Source organism: Bos indicus, chromosome 1, assembly GCF_029378745.1.
Source record: "Bos indicus isolate NIAB-ARS_2022 breed Sahiwal x Tharparkar chromosome 1, NIAB-ARS_B.indTharparkar_mat_pri_1.0, whole genome shotgun sequence".
In the NCBI taxonomy this organism is placed as follows: domain Eukaryota; kingdom Metazoa; phylum Chordata; class Mammalia; order Artiodactyla; family Bovidae; genus Bos; species Bos indicus.
Genome location: NC_091760.1, coordinates 144,520,356 through 144,545,974, shown reverse-complemented (window position 1 = coordinate 144,545,974; position 25,619 = coordinate 144,520,356). Strand labels below are relative to the sequence as shown.

The 25,619-nt window shown below is 61.2% G+C and overlaps 2 protein-coding genes across 3 annotated transcripts; both read right to left on the bottom strand.

The window, feature by feature from the left end:
* Nucleotides 1-1,285: 1,285 nt before the first annotated feature.
* On the bottom strand, nt 1,286-10,071 carry GATD3 (glutamine amidotransferase class 1 domain containing 3). Of its 2 annotated transcripts, none has more exons than XM_070795644.1 (7): nt 9,873-10,062; nt 9,593-9,645; nt 7,948-8,061; nt 7,023-7,142; nt 4,962-5,054; nt 2,354-2,509; nt 1,286-1,823 (listed from the first exon to the last, which is right to left on the bottom strand). In XM_070795644.1, the coding sequence occupies exons 1-7, from the start codon at nt 10,029-10,031 to the stop codon at nt 1,694-1,696; spliced, it is 825 nt and encodes a 274-aa protein (XP_070651745.1). In that variant the 5' UTR covers nt 10,032-10,062; the 3' UTR covers nt 1,286-1,693. The 2 variants fall into 2 exon arrangements, 1 of the variants encoding a protein (XP_070651745.1); XR_002180999.2 differs by lacking the exon at nt 1,286-1,823 and adding an exon at nt 2,896-3,678 and having other exon boundaries at nt 2,374-2,509; nt 9,873-10,071.
* Nucleotides 10,072-11,409: 1,338 nt separating this feature from the next.
* On the bottom strand, nt 11,410-25,130 carry PWP2 (PWP2 small subunit processome component). The gene is made up of 21 exons (XM_019963523.2): nt 25,067-25,130; nt 23,709-23,821; nt 22,676-22,770; nt 22,316-22,415; nt 21,592-21,735; nt 20,573-20,708; nt 20,193-20,416; nt 19,847-19,990; nt 18,417-18,487; nt 17,972-18,108; nt 17,499-17,647; nt 17,205-17,352; nt 16,779-16,929; nt 16,015-16,195; nt 14,939-15,086; nt 14,342-14,450; nt 13,802-13,867; nt 13,108-13,326; nt 12,811-12,961; nt 12,594-12,668; nt 11,410-12,451 (listed from the first exon to the last, which is right to left on the bottom strand). The coding sequence occupies exons 1-21, from the start codon at nt 25,082-25,084 to the stop codon at nt 12,271-12,273; spliced, it is 2,760 nt and encodes a 919-aa protein (XP_019819082.2). The 5' UTR covers nt 25,085-25,130; the 3' UTR covers nt 11,410-12,270.
* Between the last annotated feature and the right edge of the window lie 489 nt (nt 25,131-25,619).

Below are 25,619 nucleotides of genomic sequence, written 5' to 3'. Positions count from 1 at the left end.
CCTGCCCTCCCTGGTCACCTGCACTCTGGGCAGTTCACGGCAGGTGGCAGCAGAGGAGAAATCCAGGGGCCCCACCCCTTGGACACCGAAGCTCCACAGCCCACAGCCTCGCCCCCAGTCGTGGGATGAACCCGAGCAAGCAGGGCCCCTGGTGGCCTCGTGGTGATGGTTCTCAGGCCGCCACACCACGCTGCTCCGTGGGCATGGCCCCGGGATTTCTGGAAGAGGATGGAATGCAGAGCAGAGAGTTCCAGACCAACCACTGACCTAACACGGACGCAGAGGAACAGCAGACCCAGGTTTCAGCGGAAGCACAGGAGAACGTGACTTCCTTCCTGGGGAGGAAGCTCTTCCTCAGGACAGAAACGCAGGCAGCAAGGGGAGATGCACGCCTGACTCTGCACTGTGCGACGTGCATACGCAGGCACTCACAGGCACACACACATTTGTAGTGAAATTGTCCGTAAACAAGCTCCGTAGGAGGAGTTGTCACCCTCAGCTCCCTGACCTCCGCAGGCCCTGCGAGCCCTCTGCAGCTGCCTGGGGCAGGACAGTCCTAGCCAGCCAGGCTGGTGGCCCCAAGGGGGCCCAGGGGCTTGTGTCCCAGGGGACCCAGCCTCGTGGGAGGACGACAGGCAACCAGAGAACGAGTTCTCGGGGAGGAAAGAACGGCGGACACGAGACACGGGGGCGCTGAGGGGACTGGGCAGGCATGGACTCAGGCTCCACCGAGCCTTCCGCAGGCCCCTGACCCACCCACGCTACCCGAGAACCCAGACAGCCGCTAGGGGGCGCGTTGTACCTGATGTGGGGTGGGGGCCCTGTCCAGGCCCCTGCCTAGGCCACCCAGACACAGCTCAGTGTGGACTGGGTCCAGCAGCCTTCTCGGGACCAGGCAGGGACGTGGCGGCACTGAGCGGCGGTCCCTAAGGACAGGCGGGCAGGGCTGTGCTGTCATGAGCGGAGCCCTGGGCTCTGTCCCGGGACAGACACCACCCTTGCTCAGAGGAGGGTGCCAGCCGGCACAGCTCACACTTCATGGCTCCGCCCTCACGTCCCGGTCCCCTTGCCCCCCTGCTCAGGGCACCACCCCCAGTGCCCACCCTTCCTTCCTGAAAGGAGCAGACCTGAGCCCAAGGTGAGGCGCTCACGCGGGCCGCCCCTCATTTGCGGGCTCAGGCCTGGACGGGGCGTCCTTATCTGTTTTGGATACAAGTTTACCCTCCCAGGCGATGGCCTGCTGCTCTAGAAAAGCTGCAGGTCGTTCTAATCAGGACACGTCTACTCCAGGTGAGAGAATCTTTAATTACCGATGAGATGGTATTTTGGTTTTCTAAATATGAGATTTGTAAGCTTCAAAAATGTTTCTTCCAAACGCTACATAAGGTGCCCTGAAGCGAGCCTGACCTCAGCCTGGCGTCGCCTCAACTGCTGCTTGTGCTGAAGAGCAGACTCGAGCTGAAGCCTGAGCCTGCAGAGCAAGTAGCCAGCGCTCCTCAGAGGGTGGGCCCTGCCACCCCTCCCTCCTTGCTGGGGGAATCTCTCACGTCAGCCTCCCAGCCGCGAGTGTGTGAGAAGCGGCCTCCTTACAAAGACGATGCCTACATGTTTAAGCAAAGAGTCAGCCCCTGCAGGGTCCCAGGCCGGCGGGAGGGTGGCTGTGCGGGGAGCTGGGCGGGCCTGTGCCGAGGCCTCAGCGGCCAGCGAGCTCCAGCACCTTCCGCACCATGGCGCCGATGCCGTCGTGGATATGGTGGAGGGCGGTGTCGCACATGAAGGCTGGGGTTGTGACCACCTTGTTCTTCTGGTCCACGTGAGCCTCGTGCACACAGGTTATGGAAAAACACCCGCAGGCAGGACCAGGATGATCTGGTGTCCAGCGCCACCCCGTGCCCCCAGAAGTGCATCCCCCTCTCGCCCTGCAACAGCACCTGGAAGGGGCTTCTGGCACTGACTGCGCTGCTTCAGCAAAGACCCGAGACCAGCCAGCGAGCTGCTGAGACTCCACGAACAGAGCGCTGCTTCCTGACCTGCATCCCAGTGGCAAGCCACTGAGGGGCCAGCTGCAGGGCATCTCCACACCACACAGCCACCCCCACCCCCACCCCCGCCCCCGCCATGAGCCCAAGACCGTCTCCTCGACCCACCCACGAAGCCTGAGTCTGAGGTGCGCTGAGGTCAGCGGGCACCACTGCGGGGACATGGGAACAAAGCCACTGCGCAGGAGAGCCATCAGCCTCTCTGCCACACCCATCACTCAGGTGCCCTGGGCACCCACACCCTGCAGTGCCCCAGAGCAGCCCCGAGGGGCCGGAGGGGGTCCCCACGCCACGCAGGCTGTTGGAAGGATATGGTCACGCCCATGACACAGTGCTTGGCACCCAGAGCTTTGATGACCTCCGCGGTCCCGGCATGTGGCCACTTGCCGCCTTCCTCCTGCTCATGGCCCACAGTGACCTCGACGCCTCTGAGCACTTTGGCCGCGAGCACGGGAGCGATGCAGCACAAGCTGAAAGGGGACGAGAAGGGGTCAGCTCAGGACCACACGTGGCCGCCCGGCCCGGGGCACAGTGAGGCACCTGGGGAACACAGTGAGCCTCAGAAAGGAGTGTGACCCCCGTGCTGTGGGCTCTGCCGGCTCCGAGGGCTGCAGTCTGACCCCAACCCCGGGCTGCCCGCGTGACTGACACCTGCGGAGCGTGGGGCAGTGGAGGGCCCGGCGCCAGGCTGGGGAACCTTGGGGGGCAGTCAGCTGAGGCCCTGGCTGCCACACGTGCACCAGGCGCCTGGCAGCATCCCGTGTCCCGGGGAGCAGACCATACACGGGAGCACTGTCTCTGGCCAAGGCTTTCGGCCGGTTTGTCACACAGCGCAGAGAAGCCGTGCAGTACTGACCGGCTCCAACCCGACCTCCTTCTCTGGAGAGAGAGCAGGGCCTGGGGAACGTGGTCCAACCAGCAGCCTCGCCTGGCCTGTTGAGGGGAGGCGAGGGCCGTCCTAGCAGCAGGCCGAGCCCACCCCTGCCCCACAGAGCAGGCTGTCCCCAGAGGCGCCCAGCAGGTTCATGGGGACACCTGCCACGTGGGTGCCTGCTCTGAGGTCCTGCTCTTCATCGGGGGGCTTCCAACCGGCAGCTCCTGAGCCCCTGGATCAGCAAACACTGAGGCCCACGGGAGCCAGGGCTGCACCAGTGCCCTGCTCCCCAAGACAGCACGCGTGACACCTGCCACAGCAGCTCCGGGCCTGGCCAGCCCCACTCCCCTGGGGCCCAAATGCCCCCAAGGGGCTGTGCCCTACCTCCCCACCTGTTCATCTGGTCCTTAAGATGAAGCCTTAAGACCAAGCGTGCACTCCCTGTCATAAAACATCATAAGAATGTAATCTTCACACTCACTAATTGGTACCCCAACATCTAGGAACAAGAGAAATCCCTGCTGCCTGGACCAGGTGAGCGTCATCGGAACCAGCGCCCTGGGGGCCTGTCGTGTCACCAGGTCACAGGCACCTAACTCAGCAGGCGATGCCGAGGTGCAGGCTTCCAGGGGCTCCTGCAGTGCGGGGATGAATGCAGAGGTCTGGCACAAAGCTGGCTGCACCCCTACACCGTCCATAATCCTGACGAGCAGGCCGAGGAGTGATGGGCAGGCGGCTTGGAAGCAGGATGTGAGGAGCCCTGACCTAGAAAGGGCATTCGCTCATGGTCAAATGACACGGCCACTCACAGAAAGAAACGGGCGAGCTGCTGTAGGAGGCCCCGAACAGAGCTGCCCAGAGGGACCCGGCAGCCAGCACAGGGCCACGTCCCCACCCTGCGCCTCCCCCCGGCTCCCATGCAGCTCGGCTGAGGCGTCTGCTCACTGGAGCAGGAGTGCCCACTGGGAGGTGGAGGAGCGCCTGCCGGGAGGTGGTCAGTCTGCTGGGGACCCGTCCTGTTCGTCGTGCCATCGAATTCTTAAGAGGAAGAGCGCGAGGCCCTGCCTCAGCGAGGCGCCAGGGCTGATCAGCTGGGCTCTGCAATTGCTCGGCACCGCCTCCCACGGGCAGTCAGAGCATCCAGGGTCTGGGGCAGAGGTGTTGTACGGGCACATGCCCTCCAGAGCTATGGCCGCTGGCGCAGCGGGATGTGTGTCCTGGACGTTGAACCCTTGGTAGGCTGTCCTCTCCAGCCTCCGTGCTTCCTCCAGACTGAGCACTCTATACCTCCTTCTCCAGTTGGCCGAGATAAAGCAGCAAGCAGCTGTGTGATGGAGGACTGGCAAATCTTGCTTTCAATGCGTTTGTGCACCACTGTGCTCCTGGGAGGACTTCCCCAGTCAGGGATGATCCCATCCCACGCGACCCATGCACTCCAGCACCACTGTCTCAATAAAGCAGAACCAAGGAGCCCCCTGGGGATGCTCGTGAACAGGACAGCCTGACGAGCAAGTCTGATGATGACATGGCCACTTCTTGTCCCTGAGAGCCTCCTGGTGTGAGTTATAGCCAGTCTCTTGGGACCAGGACCGAAGACCAAGGATCGGGCGGTGAGGAGTGGCTGGCCCTGAGTGTCGGCCCAGTGTGCGACCGCCACAGGACCTAGTCCCCAAAGCAGCTCAGCTGTGTCACAGGGGCCAGCATGGTGCTCAGGGTGGCTGTGGCTCCAGGAAGGACAGGCCAGCTAGCCTAGGGCCAGAGCAGGACCAGGGAACCTTCTAGACATGGACAGACTCACCCTCTCCCCTCTCTGTTATGTCACCCAGAAACACTAATGCAACCACACAACTTCAGAATTCTCAGAGCTGGAAGGCTTTGTGAACTCACACAAAATCCCCTGAGTTACGGTGAGTAAAGGGCCGAGAGTTTCCAAAACCACACAGCTCCAAGCCCAGCTCCTGGCTGGGGGACCCGGCATGGCCACGCCGCGGGCTCCACCACGGCCCTCCCACCACCCGGCTATGGCCGGCCCTCCCAGCCGCACCTACCCAATGGGCTTTCCAGCCTGGTGGAACTCCTTCAGCACGCGCTCTACGTCTCTGTTGACCTTGCAGGTGCCCCCATCCACGGCAAATGTGCTCCTGCCACGAGAAGAGGACTCCTCAGACCTCGGGGCTCCACCTCCGCCGGCCTGGGGAGCACCCCCTCCTGGATCCCGAGTGCTTCGTCAGCTTCTCAGCAGCTGAAGAAGTGACATGCGTGCACACACGTGTGGGTGCTCAGCCATCTGCTCGGTCAGCCCCGGAGCAGCAGCAAGTGCCACTGGTCTGAAACCCACGACGGAGCCTGCGTATCACTAACAGGGATGAGAGTCAAGTCAAACATGACCCGTCTTCTTCACAGGACGAGAGCACCGAGGGTCTGGATGGTCCCCCTCCAGCAGGTGGGCTCAGACCTGGCGACGCCACAGCAGTCTCTGCCACGAGCCCCCTCTGCCAGGCTCATGTGGTCAAGGCCTCTGCCCTGGTAGGCTCTCAGGCTGTGTGAGAGCCTCAAAACGGGTCGGACTTTACACTTTAACCAAATGCACATCAGCTAAACCCCCACCAGTGATGAAGAGTCCCGGAGTCTCGTCAGCCCGTCACTACATGATGGGATCTGCATGTACGGCACCTGTTAAGGGACAAGTCGCAGCTTTAACTGAAAAATACAAGGTGCAGAACAAGAGGCTACCATCTTACTGGATTTTTAAGACACGTGTGTAAATCTTGTGGAAAACAGAGGTGGCAACGGTGCTGGAGAGGGGTCCTGGGGTCCCCTGCTGGAAGAACTGGGGTTCCACAGGGAATGGGTCACACTGAGCTCGCCTGCTGCCCCATGTGTATTGCACAGACCACTGGCAAGGAGCTGGCCTTTCTTCTGGAAAGGTCAGACAGAGCTCCCCAGGGTCTGTGAGCTCAGACAAGGATGCTGACCCGAGGCCCCGCTTCCTCACAACCGCTAAGTCACCTGAGGCAGGTCGTGAGCCACACCAGGGACACAACCCCAACCCCCTCCCCAGCACACACACAAGGACACACTGGTGCCGCTGCCCTCAGACTGGGCAGGGTCTAGGGACTGGGGCAGGCTCTGTGAATCCAGGCATTCTTCAGAGATGGAAGCCTGGTGCCACCAGGGGGACAAGCCCAGCTGACGCAGACGAGACCTACTACCTCCTGCCAAGAGGCTCGGGAGCACAGAGACGGTGGAGAGCACCCCAAGGCTCGCCGTGAGAGAGGCAGTGGACACGAGGTGTAGCAGGAGTGCGAAGGAAGGACTGTGGAAACTGCTGGGAATGTGGAGAGAGGAGGCTCTCCAGGGACGTCCGCAAGCAGAGGGGAGCCTGGAGGTGAAGGGCCGAGGGCAGGGATAGACTCGGAATAGAAGCACCTCTGCTCTCGCTTCTGGGGGCACAGCACCCGGGCACAGCGCCAACTGGGAGGCCATCGTGCTGCAGCAGAACCACCACAAGTGAACGGCTCAACGGAGGAGAATGGTGGTGTTGGGCACAACGTACCGCGCTGGAGCCCCAGAGCCGTGGGCACAGCTGTCTGGTGCCTCCTGGCACAGCCCCAGCTGCAGCGAGCCCCTCCGTCATGGGAGCAGCAGCCCTACGCAAGGCGGAAGGGATGTGCTGGGCCCGAGAGGCCAGCGTAAGAGGACTTCCATGAAACGTGGAGAAGAGAGTTAAAGGAACGGAGAACAGAAAGAGGACCTGAAAGCCAAAACACGTCACGGCTGCGGTCATGACGGCCTCCCGGCTCGAGGCCCAGTTACCCTCTGGTTCCCCACGGGGCAGAAAGAACAGGGTGCCCGGCCTCATCAGGACCGTGCTCCAAATGACCCCACTGCAAGGTCCACAGGAGGGCGGGTGTCTGTGGGGAACAGCTCCAGGGAGCGGCCTCCCAACTCCACGCCTGATGGCCTGGTCCGGGAGCCTCCTCCCTCTGGGGTCCCCTGTCCTGGGGAAGCTACATCATCACTGTCCCCCCACAGCTGCTCCTGTCACCATCGTGTCCCCACCCAACGCCCCGAGGGAAAAGGAGGAGAGCCCAAGCAGCAACACATACAGGTTTTTGGCAGCCCCGAAGCCCCCGGGGAAGATGGCCGCATCGTGGTTGACGGCAGTGAGCTTGGCCAGGTCAGTGATCTTGCCTCGCGCGATCCTCGCCGACTCAGTCAGAACGTTCCTAGGGAAGAGCAGAGGCCCCAAAAGGCCAGTGCGGACAGTCCATCCCTCAGCATGGATGGGGGCGGGGTGGAGCTGCCATGACCAAGAGAACCCGTCCTCCCGGCTCACAGGCCACACGGTGACAGGGACCACTCAGTCTCCAGACCCTGTCAAATGGTGCTCAGAACCACTACACCTGGTCACTCAGACACCAGCGTCAGGCAGGGCCACCAGGTGGCGCTCAGTGAAGAGAGCAGATGGGACGGAACTGTGGGCGGAGTGTTAAGAGGTGACTTTGAGGGAACTTCTTCCCGCCCTGTGGGCAGCCCAGGGCCAGGGTCCTCACCTGGGGCCCTCAATCCCAGGAGAGGGCACCACGCTTCCTTCCCACCACCCCGTCCCTCACTGTCCACACCCTGGCCTGAGGGCACCTGGGAAACACAGCCTCCAGGGGCCATCACCCCATAGCCCAGGCAGGACGGAATCCGAGAGCAGGGCTGCACGCCCTCAGAACAGAAACGCTGGTAGGAGTTGCTCACAGATATCTGGGGCCCAGGTGGGTGGATGAGGTTCAAGGCCAAAGGAACACACACGCCTTCGGTCAGAGGCAGGTATGAGAGCTCACTGCAGAGACCCGCCTTCAATGTTTCTGTAGCGCAAGAAGCGAGAACACCCCGAGGCCCGGGACAAGCCCAGGACCACTGCTGTGAAGTCCACCTGAACACGGACTCGGCTCACAGCTAAGACGAAGCAACTGTGGGTGGGCTCTCGGGGAGTTTCAACCCGCCGCGTCCTCACTGAGGGATGAGGCAGAGGGCTCGTACCTGGTCTCGCCCTCGGAAGGCTGTCCCTTGATGTGGTCAATCACGTGCATCTGAGGGACATCAGGGGCGAAGATCTGGACCTCGGCACCCCCGCGGCTCAAGTGGACCAGGATCCTGCATGGGGGGAATCAGACCAGACTGACCTGTGCCCAGCCCAACCTTTCCTGCCCACAGGTGTTTGTAAACACAGGGTTTCAGCTGACTGATAGGTGCACACTCCTCACACAGCTTAAGTCTCCTTGGTCTGAAAATAGCTATAGCTGGCTCGCGAACAACCCAAACGCCCTCCACGTGAGTCGCCGTCACTGACCTGGAGGAGACCAGCCAGTGCCCAAGCTCCTTCTACAAACCAGGGTGTGGGGACGGGCGACCAGCTGTGGTCACTGCCTGGATGTCTGGGTTCCCAGGCGGCCTCTGGGCACTTGTCCTCCCACAGGCCAGCTCGAGGGTTTGAGGAGGGCTTCTGGTGGTCCTGGTCCCCTCAACCTTCCCCTCATGGGGGTGGGAGGCAGGAAGACACGCAGGCATCCTGGGAGCTGCTGATGATAGCAGCGTTGCCCAGGGCTGCTTGGTGCCAGCCCAAGCCCAAACACTGGCTTGTGATCCATCCCTGGCAGGGCTGTCACCACCCCCTTCCAGGGAAGGAGGTGGCATGAGAGCATGACCTCAAGAGAGATCACAGCCATCTCCTGGTAGGGCTGGGAATCCCTGGATCTGGTCTCCACTCCTCAGACCTCGTGTACATTCGACCCATGAAATTCACTCCCTGTCCAGCCAACACCAGCACACGCTGGCCACCCACAATGGGAGGGCTCAGTGCACACACCAGCGTCAGGGTCCTCTGGGGCCAGTGAGGTCCCAGGCTTGGGGGGGGGGGGGGTGTTCTCTAACCACTACCTAACTCTCCCGTCCAACTAACTTTGAATCTCACAGCCTCTTCAGTCCTGCTCACAGTAACTTCTCAAATAAATGAAAAGCCAAAATATAAACTACTTGGTAACAACTGACAGGCTACACCAGTAACACCTGTCTACAGTGAGGTCATTGCTGCTGCTGAGTCACGTCAGTCGTGTCCGACTCTGTGCGACCCCATAGACGGCAGTCCACCAGGCTCCCATCCCTGGGATTCTCCAGGCAAGAACACTGGAGTGGGTTGCCATTTCCTTCTCCCATGCATGAAAGTGAAAAGTGAAAGTGAAGTCGCTAAGTCATGTCCGACTCTTCCCGACCCCATGGATTGCAGCCCACCAGGCTCCTCCGGCCATGGGACTTCCAAGGCAAGAGTACTGGAGTGGGTTGCCATTGCCTTCTCCAACAGTGAGGTCACTGCACCACCCTTAACAATCACGCTGTAAACACGGGATGGAGCTTGATCTCCAAAACACAGAATCTTGTGATTCCAACGCGTGTAACACAGGGGTGTGGAAAAACAGGAGGGGAGAGGGTGTTTACTGCTGGGTGACAACATCAGAGGTGACGCTAAAAAGCTTATTTTTTGCCTCCCTGTATTTCACATGCATGATTTCAAACGTTTTCCTTCGCGTCCACCATGGTCTCTGCCTTTCTAACCAGCAGGAAGGTTTCTCCAGACGGTTCAGGAAAAGGGGGACCGGCCCTCCCGAGGGTGAGCCGCCCGGGGGCTTACGATGAGGCCTCGTGGAGCTCGGTTCCATCATAGACCCCGCATCCAGACAGCACCTGCGGGGATGGAGGGCCGGTCACCAGGGTCAAGGGGTCCGCCGGGCGGCCGACCGCCTCCAACGTGGGTAAAGGACGACTTCGGGGGCGGGGAAGGGCTGGATAGCCGAGGGAGGGCGTGGGTGCAGAGGAGCCGACCGCGGGCAGAGACGGTGGGAAGGCGGACCTTGGCGCTCGGCCCCCACGGCCCCAGGTTCCAATCTCCCCAGGTGCCCGCGTCCGCTCACCACTGCAACCCTGGGCCCGGGGCGCGGCGCGGAGGCGTGGAAGGCCGCGCGCGAGGAGGGCGCCGGTCCGCCGAAGGGCAGCGGCCACAGGCCGGGACGCGGCGCGAACCCGGGGGTCACCGCCAGCCTTGCCGCCGCCAGAGCCCTGAACGCCGCCATGCTGCGCAAGAACAGGGTCACAGGTCACGGTGGGCGGGGCCGCGCCTGCGCAGTAGCCCGGGAGTCGGGCTCCGCCCCGCGAGTGCAGGTGGTCCCAAGTGGTCTGCGCGGTCTCGAGCGCTGTCGCCTCTCCGCGCCGGTTTTCCCGGGGCGGGACGACGCAGGGTCGCAGCCCCCGAGAAATAACGTGCTGAGATACCGGTTCCGGAAAGTTAACTTCAGTGTCGCCATAAGACCTCAACCTGACTGGCGTCACCGAGTGGCTGGCGCCCGCTTGTCCAGCTCTCATCCACGGCCCCCTTTCCGGTTCGCTGAGTTGGGACGGAGTGAGGGTCCCGACTTCAGCGGCCTGGCGACCTTACCCCACCCCGTCCCACCCCCGCCCCGCCCCCGCCGCCGTTCCCCAACCCCCACCCCCCGCCGCTCTTCCAGTTTCCATTGACCCGGTTGTGCAAGGGGAAGGTCAGGTAGAGGCCAGGTCTTTGCGGAGAAAGGGCTTTATCCCACGGGGCCAGGCAAGGACCAGGGGGTGAAGCTCAGATGTGTATACCTGAGGGCTTCGAAAGGGCAAGGGAAGGGTAGGATTGATGGAAAGTAGCACCCAATTGCTAGGGTGTCCTGGGTTGCGGATAACGGCAGATCCGAGCTCTGTAGGGAGGCATTTCAGTACATCGTTAAGGGAACTGTCTAGTGGTGTGTGGGCTTTCCTAGTGGCTCAGTGGTACACAATCTGCCTGACAATGAGGGAGACATGGGTTCAATCACTGGTCAGGGAGGATCCCATTTGTCAGGGAGAAAAGTAAGCCCGCGTGCCTGAACTACCAAGCCTGCCTGCCTAGAGCTGGTGCTCTGCAGTAAGACAAGCCACCGCAGTGAGAAGCCTGCGCGCAAGGAGGAGTGGCCCTGCTTGCCACTAGAGAAAGCCCGCATGCAGTGCAGACCCAGCGCCGCCAAAAATAAATACGCAAAAATCTTTTAAAACGACGAGAACTGTATAGCCGCATGTAAGGGGAAGTCAAATTAACACAGGAATTTTGTTTCAGGAGTGATGTTGGGGTAGCCTCTAGAGAAGGTCAAGGTTACATTACTCAGTCCTCTTTTGATTATTAGTCGGGGAGCCTGACCCCTAGATGGGCGTGGGAAGACAGACCCTACACCGCTCTTCACCGCCTGCTGCTGTAGTGGCTTTTGACAGTGATTCAGAGTGTTTGTGTCCCAATCTTGGTGGGTGACAACCACCAGCAGGGAGAGGGGAGAAAAAGGTCTGTCTGAATTCTTTTCAGGACCACGAGGATAGCTTACAGATGTGTCTGTGTCTGAACATACATAACCATCCATGTGTTTATTTTATAGCTTAAGACCCAATGATGGAAGAGGATCTGATAGATATTTTATTTACAAAAGAAAGGATTCCTCTGGAGGTAGCACACACGTTTCACAAGCAGATAGAAGGGCACCGCAAGGTGACGCACGGTCCCGACCGACAAGCAAGGACCTGCCTGCTGCTCTTCCCGGTAACAGTCCAGTGACTCCTGGCCACACCTCTGGAGACCTGCAGGCTGGGGCCTGTGTCCCGACCCTGGAGGCCGTCACTGCTGAGAGGCCAGGCGCCTGGCTGTGGTCTGGACCACCCTCATGGTGACCCTTCCTGATGGGCCTTGCGGGATGGAGTCCTCCTTGGAGCTGGCAAGCAGGTCTGACAGGTCTCCCTGGGAAGCCCATCCAGGCCCAGCCCTGGGGCTCCCAGGCCGTCTCCAAACTCAGAGTCCAGCAGATGCTCCCTGCTCCAACCCTGTGCAGGGAGATGGGGCTGGTGGCCAGGCTACCTGCCCAGCTCACCTGTTCGCTGGCATGGAGGTGCCAGCACGACAGTCACACCCAGGATACGTTACAAACACTTTAAATTCAGAGATCAGCCTTAATACCTGTGTTTTAGAAATACATGTCTTTTTCATCCCTAAAATTATCAAAACTTTATATTAAAAATATAAAAATCCTCATACAAAGTTTGTGTCCACACACGTTGGCCCACTAGCCTCTCTGCAAGGTGTTTTCAGCAGCAGCTGCTCCCGGGCCTGAGCGCTGAGCCGTGCCCGCCGGGAACCCGACCCCGCGGCGGTGTTTGGTGCCTGCCGCGGAGCAAGTCCCAGTGCTGGGGCTCTGGCTCTCGGGACAGCTGCCCCCCGTGGTGGTGGCCCCTCCTCGCCCAGCGTCCCGACCAGAGCCGTGGGGTGCGGCCCTAGGCCAGCGGCGCGTCTGCGTGCCCAGGCCCTCCTCCGAGCAGGTGCAGACTGTCGTCGTCGTCGTCCTCGGACGCGCCTGCCTCCTCCTCGCTGCCCAGCGGCTCTGAGGGCCGCTTCAGGCCCCGCTGCTTCGAGACGGCCAGCGCATACTGCAGGTTGTAGCGGTTCCAGTCGCAGCTGTGAGGACACACGGGACTCGAGTCAGTGAGACTGACGCGGGGCCTTTGAGGCCAGGTCTGACAATGTGGGGAGCAGCCCTGGATGGACCAGCTGGCGACAGTAAAAGCCCCCCGCCCCCGCCCCCGGAGACGTCACGTACAGTTTGGAGACATCGTCCAAGTGGCGCTGGATGCTCTTCTGAAGGAACTGAACGGCCGGCAGCAGCGTCCCCACTCTGGAAAAAGACGTTCCTCAGCACGAGCCGCCACCCAAGGCCCCTGGGACCCGCTCCACGCTGTCCCTGGGTAAAGACTGCTGCCCCCACCCCGACCAGCAGCCCCAGTGACGGGAGTCCACGGTGAGTGGGCAGGGTGTACCTGGACTTCAACTTCTGTCCGTGCACCATGAGCAGTTTCTGAGTCCATATGAGGTAGAATTCTAGATGGTGAGATACTTCAAAGGATGAAGCTAAAAATTCCAGCACCTTCTCAACGTACAAGTCGGGCAGGGAGGAGCTTATGACCTCGACTGTGAGGGAAGGACAGGCGCACTCAGCCCGCAAAGACCCCGTCAGGAGAGACGTGCTCACAGCTTGTGGCTTCTGCACGTGCAGAACCGGCCAGCACGTGTGAACGCAGGCCCCCAGCCCCCCCGCTCCTCCGGCCCAGGCTCACTCTCGTCCCAGGGCACCGCCTCCAGGGTCTCCTGCAGCAGCTTCCTCTCGTTGAGCCGGAAGGCTAGGAGGATGGCCCTGGTGAAGTCCCGCTGGCGCAGCGCCGCCCGGATCCGCACAGGGGTGACGCTGGTGTCCAGCTCAAACGGGTCAAAGAGCATCTGGGCATCCAGGGAGTAAATGAGGAGCCCCTCGGTGGTGGTGGCCGCCCAGCAGCGCCCTGCAACGAAAAGCAGACTTGAGAAAGGCTTCCTGAACATTTTTTCCACTTCCCCCCTTTTTTGAAGAACAGGTCCTGAACATATCTGGGACCCCGAGTGCAAGTGTAGGGGGAGCCTGGGGATGCTGGACCCTCAGGAAGGGGTGCCTGGCCTCTGCTATGGCCCCTGTGAACCCCAGCCACTGAGACCCTGTCCTGTTCTGCCCCTGCCGGACACACCAGGGGTGGGGGTGGGCAGGGGATGAAGCCCAAGGATGACACCACTGTGAGGGGGTGGGGGAGCCGCCTGTCTCCGTGGCCCCATGCCAGGCATGTCTGCAGCCACAGCTGCCCTCCAGCAAGGACACAGACGACATCTGACCCCAGGGGGACTGTGGTGCCCAGAGCTGGCCCTGGGAGCAGGGTGACAGGCCCAGAAGCCCATTGGGACCAAGCCCACCTCTCCCACCCTGATGACCCAAAGCCCAGGGCTCACCGGTGGGGGAGAAGCGGAGCGAAGTCACCCTGATCTCAGGTTTGAAGTGCCGGGAGCTCATGTCACCTGGGAACAGAGATCCTCCTACTCACAGGGCTGCACACACCTCAGCACCCCCTACAAAGGGAGGCCCACGCTGCAGGGCCTCAGGTACTGCTTCACGGGTGCCAGCGGCCTCCAGAGGCAAACCCGCAGTGTAGACACTCCCGTGGGCTAGGGCCCAGCCTAGAGCAGCCCCCCTGCTCCTAGGGAAAGCCCCGCCCAGCCCAGGGCTGCCAGGCAGCGGGTTTCAGGGCCCGCACTCCTGACACAAGGCTTCCTCTCTGGCCACATGGGGACAGGTACTAGGAGCAAGGCACAGGGCTGGGCACCAGCCAGACGTCCAGCTGCTCACAGAGGGGGCACCCAGGCCAGGTTCCTGGACATCAATCGCTATAGCCTCGACAAGGGAGCAAAGCGGCTATCACCCAGGAAAACGGCCAGGGAGCAGGACGGCCTGCCACGGCCTGGCTGCGGGACACGAGAGAACCCCCTGCTCACCTTTCTTCACGCCTGGCAACGGTATGGCGACCCCGCCCTCCTCTGCAGCATCTTGGTCAATGAGCGCCAGGTTGCCGAACTCCGTCATTTTCCTTCGGTTCAAAAATTCCTGAAGGGCGAAACCCAGACGTCCCACTGTGGGAGGTGGGAAGGGTGCACTCATCTGCCCCACCTCCCCCTGTATCACCAACATGGGGCCCAATCCTGCCTGGAACCCAAACGGGACCCAGGGAGCCCGAGACAAGACAGCCCGGGGCCCACAGTCAGGCCTGAAGAGGGTGGGTTCTTGTAACTCAACGTCTGAGGGTGCGCGTGACCTGCGAGGGCGGTGCACGTGGGGAGCCTCTGCTGCCACTTGCCTTGGCCTGTCCTGGGACAATGAGGACACCCCGGCCCTGACAGCTCGGAGGGGTGGGCTGCGGCTGCACAGATTAGCCCCTCACCCGGCACGAGGCCAGGACAGGTGAACCCAGGCAAGCACGCCTGTCTGGAGGGTCCCCAGGTTGCCTGTGGGGCCAGGGTGTGAGGAGGCCTCCAGGTGAGGCCGGACAGCTCTGGGGACCACGGAGCCCTGCAGCAGCCCCGGACCTCACTCACCTCCATGGCGTCCAGTGACAGGTTGCAGGAGATCTCGAACTTCTTCCTGAGAATCTGCTCCCTGACGTGATAGATGCACACGAACTTGGACATCCCTCCCGCCAGGATGCTCTGGCCATCCGCGGAGTAGCAGAGAGTGGTGAAGGCCCTGGGCAGAGGGCATGCAGGCTTAGTCACCACCCAGAGGGCAAATGGCACGCGCCCCTGCCCCCTCCAGGGCTCCAGCCCAAACCCTGCAGCCCCGTCACCCGGCTCCCTGGGGGGACCACGACCCCTGGAGGAGGTCAAGGACCGCGGCGCTGCGTCAGGGTGCTTCCAACTGAAGTCAGCACGGAGATGGGTCAGTCCACCCACTACCCCCACAGCGGCCGCGGACAGGACCAGAGCTCAGGCCTGCGCTGCCCTGGCTGGCTCCCAAAACTTGAGACTGCAACCTGGGGTTTGGCAAAGGATTCTTAGATATGACACAAAGAGCTCAAGTGACCAAAAAAAAACAAGTGGGCCTTTGTCACAATTAAAAACATTTGTGCTTCACATTAACATCCTCGAGAGAAGTGGAGACAAGCCACAGGGGGAGGAGGTACCTGCAGATAGCGTATTTGATGCGGCCTTGTATCTCGAGTCTGCAGAGAGCCCTTGCAACTCGGCACCACAGACACGCACCCATTAACACAGCCCACACACGATGGCCTGTCAGCCGACGAGCAGACGCCCAGAACACCAGTGCATGGGAGACGCCAAGCCCAGGCATGGCTACACCACCCCGCCGCCCGGCCCCCCCAGCGCAGCTGTGACTGTAAATCAGAGTAAAGAGCACTGCTTATGATGTGAGGAGACCAGAAGCCCCTGCCCTGGACGGGTGTAAATGGTACAGGCTCTTTGAAAAACGGCCAGCGGGGCAGTAGACTGCCAGGGATGCACCCCTAGACCTGATAACAGGACCCACAAACACTCATCCTCAGGGTGTGAGAACATGGACACCTGTTAACCCACATGGACCCCAGGACAACCTGCTCCCTCTGGGGTCCCAGCCAGGGAGCCCCCAGGCTCCAGGACACACCCCACTGGGCACTCACTTCCCCTTGGCTGAGTGCTTGGCGGTGATCTTGTCCAGCTCCTTCCGGCCTGTCTTGAGGTCGTGCCTGCCCTCGATGGAGCCCGTCTGCACCGCGTTCTCGGGGTCCCAGAAGGTGATCTGTGAGTTCAGTGTGGCCACGGCCAGCTCGGCACCATCAGGGCGAAAGGTCACGGCCAGAGCTAAGAAGAGATGTGTAATCAGGGCTGGGGAAAACCCTGGGCTCCAGCCATTGGGCCACTCTGCCCTGCCCTCATCCTGGCACCCTGAGGGTCTGGGGGCTGCAGGACCCACACAAGCATGACCGAGCCGGGCAGCCTGGTGACAGAGTCTGGGCAGGAGGTGCCATGTGGAGGCCGTGGGCAGGCTAGAAACAGACCTGCTGGAGGCAGGGTCAGTACAGGCCCCAAGAAGACGCAGGGCCCACAGCTAAAAGCCTGGATCAGGTCCATGTGGGGCAGCAAGAAGCCATGACCACCACAGAGACTGAGAACCCCAGGGCTGACGACTGGGTTCTGTGAAGGCTAGGCACGGGCAGGCGGCGGGGTAGGGCCTCGCTCCCAGGAACAGGAGGGAAGCCAGCTGCAGCAGGGCCCTTGCTCGCTCGCTCTGCTGCGGAGCCTGATGCCAAGCCACACGACTGGGCTGCCAACCCCAACAGCCCACGAAACTCTGGGGCTGCCAGTCCTGACAGCACATGCGCTTGGGACCCTGGGTTTATCCAAGCACGTGACTAAGACCGGCCTTCCCCTGGGTGCCACTCACCGTCAGAGGTGAGGGCCAGCGTCTCTGTGGTCCTCCAGCTGTCCGCCATGTCCCACAGATGCACTGTCCTGTCCCAGGAGGCGCTGGCCAGGACTGACTTCATGGGGTTAAAACACAGTCCGCTGATGGGCCCCTCGTGGCCGGACAAAACCTGTGGCCATTCAGAAGAGAGCTCTGAGGACCTGAGACCCTCGGGGTCCCTCCACCCCGGGGCCGGACTCGCCTGCTGGATGCTGGTGTGCAGAGGCCACGGCCCCTGGGCTGGGGGTGAGGGAACCCCACCTTGGTTGGGCCAGGGAGTGGAGACTGCCAGGAAATGCATGTAAACGGTGCCACCTGTGCTGGACATGACCCGTCCCCCACTCCTCTCGCGTCAGTAAGGCCCCCTCCCCACACCCTGGCCCCTCCCAGACTTGCGGCCCTTACATCAAGGAGCCGGCCTGTCTGCATGGACCAGATGAAAACCTCGAAAGAGTCCTGTGCTCCAGCAGAGACGATCTCCCCGCTCGAGTCCACAGCCACGCAGGAGAACTGGGTGGGGCGTGGGGATGTGAAGGTACGGAAGTTCCGGTACCTGTGGGAGGACGGCCCAGTTGGAACAGTTCCGGGGCCACATGCCCTCACCCATGTCTTCCCGACAAGCCCCGACCCCTTGACCTTGGTCTCACAGCCCAGAGCTCAGGGGGAGCCTGAAGAGCCAAGGTCCCCACAGGAAGTCACCTGTGAAGATCAAAGGCGCGCACAGTCCCGTCCATGGAGGAGGTCACGATGACGTAGCCAGTGGTGGTGAAGGTCACGCCGGTGACCCCACTTGAGTGCTCCGTGAAAGTGACAAAGCAGAAGCCACTGAGGGTGTTCCACACCTTGACCTGTGCGGGGAGGCCACAGCTCAGGACAGCCCAGGTGGGTGCCCTAGTGAGTGAGGACTGGGGGCTGCGGGGGGTGCCTCCCATGTCAGAGCAGCTGCTGGCAGCACGGACTCGAGCCACGTATGGAAAATCAAGTCAGGAAGGGAAACAGACGCTACAAGGCTCTTCGTTCCCACCCCGGTGAGCCTGTGAACAGCTTCTCAGGAGCCCGGGTGGGGCCTTGCTATCGGGGCCAGACCACCAGTGCAGTACCCCCCGGCCGGTCAGCAGAACAGAGACAGGAGGGGGATCCCCCCAACTCCGGATGGGATGCAGCCGGCCCACCTTGCCATCGTCCCCGCCGGTCACGATGTACTGCCCGTCGGGGGAGTAGGCCAGGGACACCATGCTGTTGAAGTGGCCCTGCTGCTTGAGCACGTAGGACTCGCTCTGCCACTCCCACACCAGCAGCTGGCCCAGGCCTGCGGGGCGCACAGGACCGCTCGTGACCCCCGTTTCCCGTCCGGGCCTGAACACGGGGACCCAGAGCAGAGATGCCAGCCTCCCACATCGCCTCCAGAGGCCAGGGCCACAGACTAAGAGTTCCAGGTGGCAACGGGACTCAGGACTCAGAGGAGCCTTTGTTCTCAAGGTTTCATCCGCTGCTTCTTCACAGTGAGCCAGCGGCCTGCCAGCCTGGCCCCGGAGCCTCGGGAGCAAGGTGGGGCAGGGCACGCTTCCCGGGGAGGAGGAGCTCCACTCGGGTCACCTCACAAACCCAGGCACCAACCTGAGCACCCAAAGGCGATCCAGTCCCCAGAGCTGTTGATGGCGACGGACGCAACCCTCTGATCCGAGATGCTGGGGAGACACACGGGACCCGGTCAGCACAGCAAGGCCTCCGTCCCCACCCCATGGTGGCTGCACGAGCCAGGACAGGCCAGGTCTCCTGGCTGGCGGCACCCACCTCCTCCCCACCCGGTTACTGTTTACTTCACTCGGAACAACAGAAAACCCAGAGCTTCTGCACCCTGTGTTCAAAAACTCAGAGCTTTGTGGCTTCATGAAACCAACACTTCGATTTCCTCCACACTCCAAAGATACAGGCGGGAAAACGAAAACGGAAGATAAGAACATGACCCACATACACCTCCCCGTGACTGGGGGTGGGAGCGGCACATCTGAGATGGAGGGTGGCACAGCTCCCCAAGCCCCTCAACCCAGGACAGAGGTGGGTACAGGTGTTCTGGGAAGCCAACCATGCAGCCGGTCAGGCCTCCTGATCCCTCCATGGCCTCAGTCCTGGCCTCCTGATCCTTCCATGGCCTCAGTCCTGACAGGCATGGTGTGGCTTCCACCCACCCTGCCCGCCTGGCAGATGGAGAGCACAAATGTACACACGACTGCACATATAAGTACATGACTGCACACACAGGCACATGACTGTACACACGTGTGCACACGACCGCACACACAGGTACACGATCGCATACACACACAGGTACACGACCACACACACAGGTATATGACCACACACACAGGTACACGACTGCATACATACACAGGTACACGACCACACACACGAGTATATGACCGCACACATAGGTACATGATTGCATACACACACAGGTACACGACCGCACACACAAGTATATGACCGCACACACAGGTACACGATTGCATACACACACAGGTACACGGCTGCACACACAGGCACATGACTGTACACACATGTGTGTACACAACAGCACACACAGATACACGACCGCACACAAAGGTACATGATCGCATACACACACAGGTACACGACCGCACACACAGGTACACGACTGTACACACATGTGTGTACACAACAGCACACACAGATACATGACCGCACACATAGGTACACGATCGCAAACACACACAGGTACACTACCGCACACACAGGTACACGATTGCACACACACACAGGTACACGACTGCATACACAGGCACATGACTGTACACACGTGTGTACACAACAGCACACACAGATACACGACCGCACACATAGGTACACGATTGCATACACACATAGGTACACGACTGCACACACAGGTATATGACCACACACACAGGTACACGATTGCATACACACACAGGTACACGACCGCACACACAGGTACACGACCACACACACAGGTACACGACCACGCACACACATGTACACAACTGCCCACACACAGCAGAGGCGCTGACCTCAGCGAGTGGATAAGGTTGAACTCTGGGAGCTCGTGAAGGTGGAAGATTCCAGAAGCAAAACCAGTGACCAAGAGGTGGACCTTCTTATGATATGCAGCAGCCGTCAGATTGTTAAAATCGCCTTCTTTGTTGAAAAAGTACCTAAACAGACAGGGACACAAGAACTGTTGGAGAAGGACCAGAGAGCCCGGCTGGTCCCACACCCTCACCCCAGCCTCCTCCCCGGCCCCCCGGGGCAGGTGGAGACCCCAGCCCCCGAGGGCAGGCAGGGGACAGCAGGTTGGTGCTGCCCCACAGTGCCCCAGGTCCTCACCCCCCACCCCGGTGCAGGACAGGCACCTACTTGGCCACCCGCGAGTACTTCACTTTCCCCTGCTGCTCCTCGGCGGCCGGCGTGGCCTTCCCGCGGATGGTGGTCTCACTCTCTGCCCCCTCCTCCTCCTCCTGCTCCTCCTCCCTCTGCAGCAGGTCTGCCTTCCAGCCTGTGGGGGCCTTCAGCCTCAGGCCCTCAGGAAGGGTGTCGCACTGCCACACGCACAGGGCACCATCCTGGCTGAGCGTGTACAGCTGCAGAGGAAGACGTGTGAGCCCAGGTGGTTTCCCCAACCCCCAGCCCACACCCACCTGGGCTGCGGGGACGAGAACGTGGCCCGGTGCTGCCGAAGCCTGCCTGGCCCCCAGGGCCCCCACGTCCCCAGGGGAGGGGCTGCGACGGGGACATACGTCCAGGCTGCTGGCCTCGAAGAAGCAGGCCACGATGGCATCCTTGTGTCCCCCCAGCGCGTAGTAGATGAGGTTGTCCCAGCGCTCGGCCCCAAACACCCATGTGGACATGTCTCTGCTCCCGACTGCAAAGCACCTGGGGACAGGGGGTCACAGCTCGGCCTGGGTTCGCGGGTGTCCACCTTCCACAGCGTCCCGGGCACAGGGGCGACGCCCAAGGTCGGCTCGGGTCTGCATCTGCCCTGGGCGGGGCCAGGGTCCACCTGTGCTTCTCCCAGGGCCAGGAGTCTCACTGCACGTGTGTTGCTGCCCCTCATTGCAAAACAGTCTCTCCCCTTGGCCCAGGGGAGCCCAAGGACCGACCACTGAGCCCAACGGAGGGCTGCCTGGGGGATCCTGTGCCTCCCATCTCCCTGACTCCAATCAGAGCCAACTGTGCTCTTGGCAGGAGGAGAGCCAGGTGTGGGCCCAGGCCATGCAAAAGGGCACGACCTCTTGGCTGTGGCAGCCCACAGTCCACCAGCATCTCCCACGGACACACTGTGAGCCTGGGGCTGTTCCTGCACTGCAGCCCAGAGAATGTGGGAAGAGTTGGCCTGCCTACAAAGTGGCAGCCACCTCCAGCCGCACCCCCCTTCCCTGCCCCCACCCCCCGAACGCAGGGCAGCAGACACAGCCCCAGGACGCCTTTGAGGACAGCTGGGGGAGAGCACTGCCCGGGCAGCCCGACTGGGAGGTGCTGCCAGCGCTCCCGCTGCCCACGGCCACCCTGGAAGCTGGGCCACAAGGCGCTGGCTTGGGCGGCCCTCACCCTGGGCCATGCTTCGCGCTGCTCTCCAGTGACCAGGGCCAGGCAGACCTGACTCAGACTCAAGAGCCAGGCCTGCATCCAACCCACACGAGAGGCTTGTGAGAGGCCATTTGAAAAAGAGCTGGGGATGTGACAAGTCACCCCACGTGATGAGACACTTCACAGGTGCCCCTTCAGGCCCCTCCTATGTCCAGCGCCCCTGCCTCACCGGGAGTCGTCCGTCCAGTCAATGCATGTGGTCTCATCATATGGCCCAAAGTAGGTTTTGTCCAGGACGAATGCGTTGAATTCCCGCTTCCTCCCAGGGGCGTGGTACACCTGAGCAATGTTGCCTTTCGTGACGACGAATTTCCTGCCGTAGAAACGGTGTCGTCAACATCCGACACCAGGGCAGGTCCTGGGCCGAGGCCGGCTTCCCACAGGAGGCAAACCTGGGTGGGGCCCTGACCCTCACCTGCCTCTCACGGACCCCAGTCCCCTCTCCTCTGGGTGGACAGTCGGGGAAGAAGCAGACAGACTCTAGGTCACGCCACACTTCTGCCCCTTCAGGCCCTCCCACCGGCCTGGGAGGTGGTCGCCAAGGTCAGGGCAAACTCGGACAGCCCCGGCCCAGCACGCCCTCTACTGCGTTTCAGAGTGTGGACACAGAGCCGGGGCTCACAGCTGACCACTGGAGCGCCTCCTCCCCAACACGGCCAGGCTGGCCCAGGTGTGAGCAACCCAAGATCGAGCCCCCTTTCCTGCAGTCCAAGAACAGGCCAGGTCTGGCCCCATCGTCCTCATGGTGGACACTGAGGCCAGGGGCCCATGCCACCCAACACCATGGCTCCCTCAGGGCTCAGGGGCCGTCTGTGGCTCGGATCGTGGGCCATCTGAGCCCACCATATGAGTAATGCAGCTCCACGGCTCCCACCCCGCCCGCAGATGCGTACCTGCCATCGGGGGAGAAGGAGACGCTGTGCACGGCACCCTTGAAGTGGAAGTGGTGCAGCACAGACCTGCAGACCAGGCTGACCAGCAGCGCATCGCCCCCTGTGGGAAGGGAGAGCAGACCGAGGCCCCACACATGGCACGCACGCACCAGGCCTTGAAGGCAGGCCCTGGGCCCTGCGGTGTGGGCAGCACACCGCCAGGGAGGATGCCTCATATGCCCACCCGAGGCCCACCCAGGCCCAGACACAGAAGCAGCCGAGGCAGTGGAGGGACTGTGTGGGCCTCGACCCCCAAGGGTCTCAGTGTTGGCCTCTAGTCATCTGGACACTACCACACCTGCCCCCAGTCAAGGCGGTTACCTTCGTCAACAATGATGGCCAGGCGGCCGTCCGGGGACAGCCCCACACACTTGATGTTGTAGCGAGTGGCCAGGGGCAGGGTGTTGGACTTGTTGCTGGGAGACAAAAACCAGAGCTGAGTCACTATGCTCGTGTCGTCGGGCGGGGGGTGGGGGCAGGCCAGCCTGCACAGCAGCCCTCACCCCTGCACAAAACACATAAAAACCTTACAAATGGGTTTTGAACATGTCAGTTCTGCTTCTAGGGCCTCATACCAAGAGGACCTGCAAATATACAGTCAGGAAACCAGAAATGACCGAGCTGCCCAATAAGAGGGTAAGCCCAGGGATAGCACGCCCAATAAGGCCTTCTGCAGGAATGAAAAAATGTAGAGTCATGGAAAACTAAGTAAAGATAAATAACCCCTGGATCACATTCTAATTCTGTCCTTTATCGTATCACTTTCCAGTTCTTCTTCAGCAGCCACAGGGCCTCGACCTTGGAGTGCCCCTGCCACACATCACTTAAACAGTTGACACCAGCAATGACCTGCCAGGAACTGGCCCGGGGTGCACCCCGCACTTCAGGAAACAACTCACAAGCAAGGCAGGTACTATGGCCCCATCTTACAGATGAAAAAACTGAGGCCTGCAGAGATCCAAGCAGCCTCTGCAACAGGAGGGTCTCACCCAGGCCACACACATCTGAGAAGACAGGAACAGAGCCACGTGCGTGCTCAGTGGAGACAGAGTGAACCTGAGCAGGCTGGCCAGGCAGCAGTCCAGGGCTGGTCCCATGCCCAGGCATCCTCTACCAGATGTTTCAGCCAAGTGATACCACCTCAATACACAAGGTCCAGCGGAGAGGATAGAAGGGAGAAACCGGGACCCCTACAGCCAGTCCCGCTGCTGACCCATTGGCACTATGTGAATCTGCAGGCCCCTCTTGAGCTTTAGTAAAAGTAAAAGGTGTGCTTTAGACAGGTGAGGAAAAAGCTGTTTTTACTTGCAAACTACAAGCATCACTATTGCTAAGATCATTTTAGCATACTTACTTTTTCAAGTCGAACACAGTAACTCTGTTTCCCACAGGGCTGATAACTGAATTCCCATCACAGGTAAAATTTAAGTTTCCACACCGATAGACTGTCCCCAGCAAATTTGAAAACTGAAAAGAAAACAAAACTGTCTTTATAATATAAAGAAAACACAATTCTTGGAAACGACAAAGCGAGGCTTCTGGTCAAGGAGATGGTGCAGACTCTCACAGGCTCCCTGATTATTCCCAGGGTCCCTCGAGCCACCCCCCTCCTCCCATGACAGTTTCTGGGCACCTCTCAGTCCGGCCCCGAGCAAGAGAGAATACATAAACCCAGTCCCCAGGGGCTCTGAGCTTCCACTGGGGTGGACAAAGGGCAGGGTCAGCGCAAGGAAGCCTCCACATAGGAGGCGTCTGCTGGAGGGAGGGGAGGACAGGACTCGTGGTGCAGGAAGAGAACTGCTGCGGAACAGCCTCCCGACTGCATGTGGGGTTCAAGGCTTCCTGAACAGGGTAACCTGCTGGCAGCCCATCCGTTCAATCATTCATTCAACCATCAACCACCTGCAGGTCCCGTGACCCGCGTGTGGGCCACTGAGATGGGAGGGATCACCAAGGAGCATCTGGAGCTGCAGGCAGGCAGGGCCCTGGGAACCCCAGGAGGCTACGGGGGACTGGAGAGCCGAGGATGAAGGGCACACCGAGAGGAGCTGGATGGGGAAGGTTGGGTTCACAGTGGGGGAGCATTCTGAGCAGGACGACCAGATTGGGTAGGGGCAGCCTGGGTGTGGGGTGGACCTGAGGAAGCTCCCGCTGAGGCTAGGGCCAGGCCAAGCCTTGGACGTGAGGAGCTGGGACCTGACAGAGAGAGAAAGGCTGGAAACGACGAACCTGCGGAAGAACAGCCTTCAGGGCAGTGGCAGCAGCAGGCAGGGCCGCGCAAACGCTCACGGCTCCAGACACACAGGTGGCCCGCTGTGCCAAGGGGACCGAGACGCGGGGAAGATGCAGAAGCGCGTCCAGTGAGCTCGGCACCCAGGTCCCGCCCTCTGCCCCCGCGTCCTCCCCACGTCTCTAGCTGCGGAGCCTGGGAACCAGGACTTCCGTCCGGGCTGGCCTCCGCTGCCCAGCTCGGATCTCGGCGTGACCCTTCCTTAGCGCTCCTGCTCTTTTCGTCCGCGCGAGCCGCTCGGTCCTAGTTGGGGCTCTGCAGCCCCAGGCCGCTCTCTCAGGCTGCCGGGTGAGGAACCGGTCGGTGGTGCCTGACCCAGTCAACCCAGGCTCGGTTCCCGGACCCCGAGGGAACAGTCTCGAGAAGCGACTCCATCCGGACCCCGAATTAAGAACCCCTCACCACCCCTGGCCCGCGCTCACCCTGTATGCGAACTTCATCCCGGCAGCCACACGTGTGTTGCTTGCAGTCTCTGCGCCCCGCCCCTCGGCCCGCAGCAAGCACTTCCGGGGTGGGAGCGCGGCCATGCGCCACAGCGCCCCCTCGAGGCCTGGAGGAGCGGCGCGGCCCGAGGTGGGGTCCCAGCCGGCCGACCCCGCCCCAAGGGTGGTTTCCTGGCTGCCGGTCCAGCCCCGGAGGCGAAGCCCCACCCACCGGCCCCTCCCCCAAGCGCGGGTTCTTTGCAGCCGGCACGGTCCCAAGGCGCAGCCCCAGCCCCCGCCCGCTCCGCACCCCACAGGTCAGGCTCAGGTCCTCTTGGGCTTGGGGTGGCTTGCCCGGCTGCTTTGACAAACCATCCCAGCACTACGGATGATTAGATCGTCCGATTCCACGCTTACTTGTTTAAAAGCTCTAGGTTATTAAGTGGAGGGCAAAACAGCAAGACTAAGTAAATGGAAAACCTTTTCCGAAGAAAAGAAGTTGTATTAGTGAAGATACCAAATGTGACAGAGGCAGCTACCTTATCAGACTGTT

Bases quoted from the DNA above. Each gene is read 5' to 3' on its own strand.
- GATD3 (XM_070795644.1), bottom strand. From the start codon at position 10,031: ATGGCGGCGTTCAGGGCTCTGGCGGCGGCAAGGCTGGCGGTGACCCCC. The intron at 5,055-7,022 runs GTATGTGTTGCT...TTCTCGTGGCAG, and splicing joins TTCGGGGCTGCCAAAAACCT to GAGCACATTTGCCGTGGATG. The intron at 1,824-2,353 runs CATATCCTTCCA...AACCTGTGTGCA, and splicing joins CACTGTGTCATGGGCGTGAC to CGAGGCTCACGTGGACCAGA.
- PWP2 (XM_019963523.2), bottom strand. The intron at 17,353-17,498 runs GTGACTTCCTGT...GTCCTCCCACAG, and splicing joins CGCGCCTTTGATCTTCACAG to GTACCGGAACTTCCGTACCT. The intron at 12,669-12,810 runs GTACACCCTGCC...GTCTTTTTCCAG, and splicing joins GGACAGAAGTTGAAGTCCAG to AGTGGGGACGCTGCTGCCGG.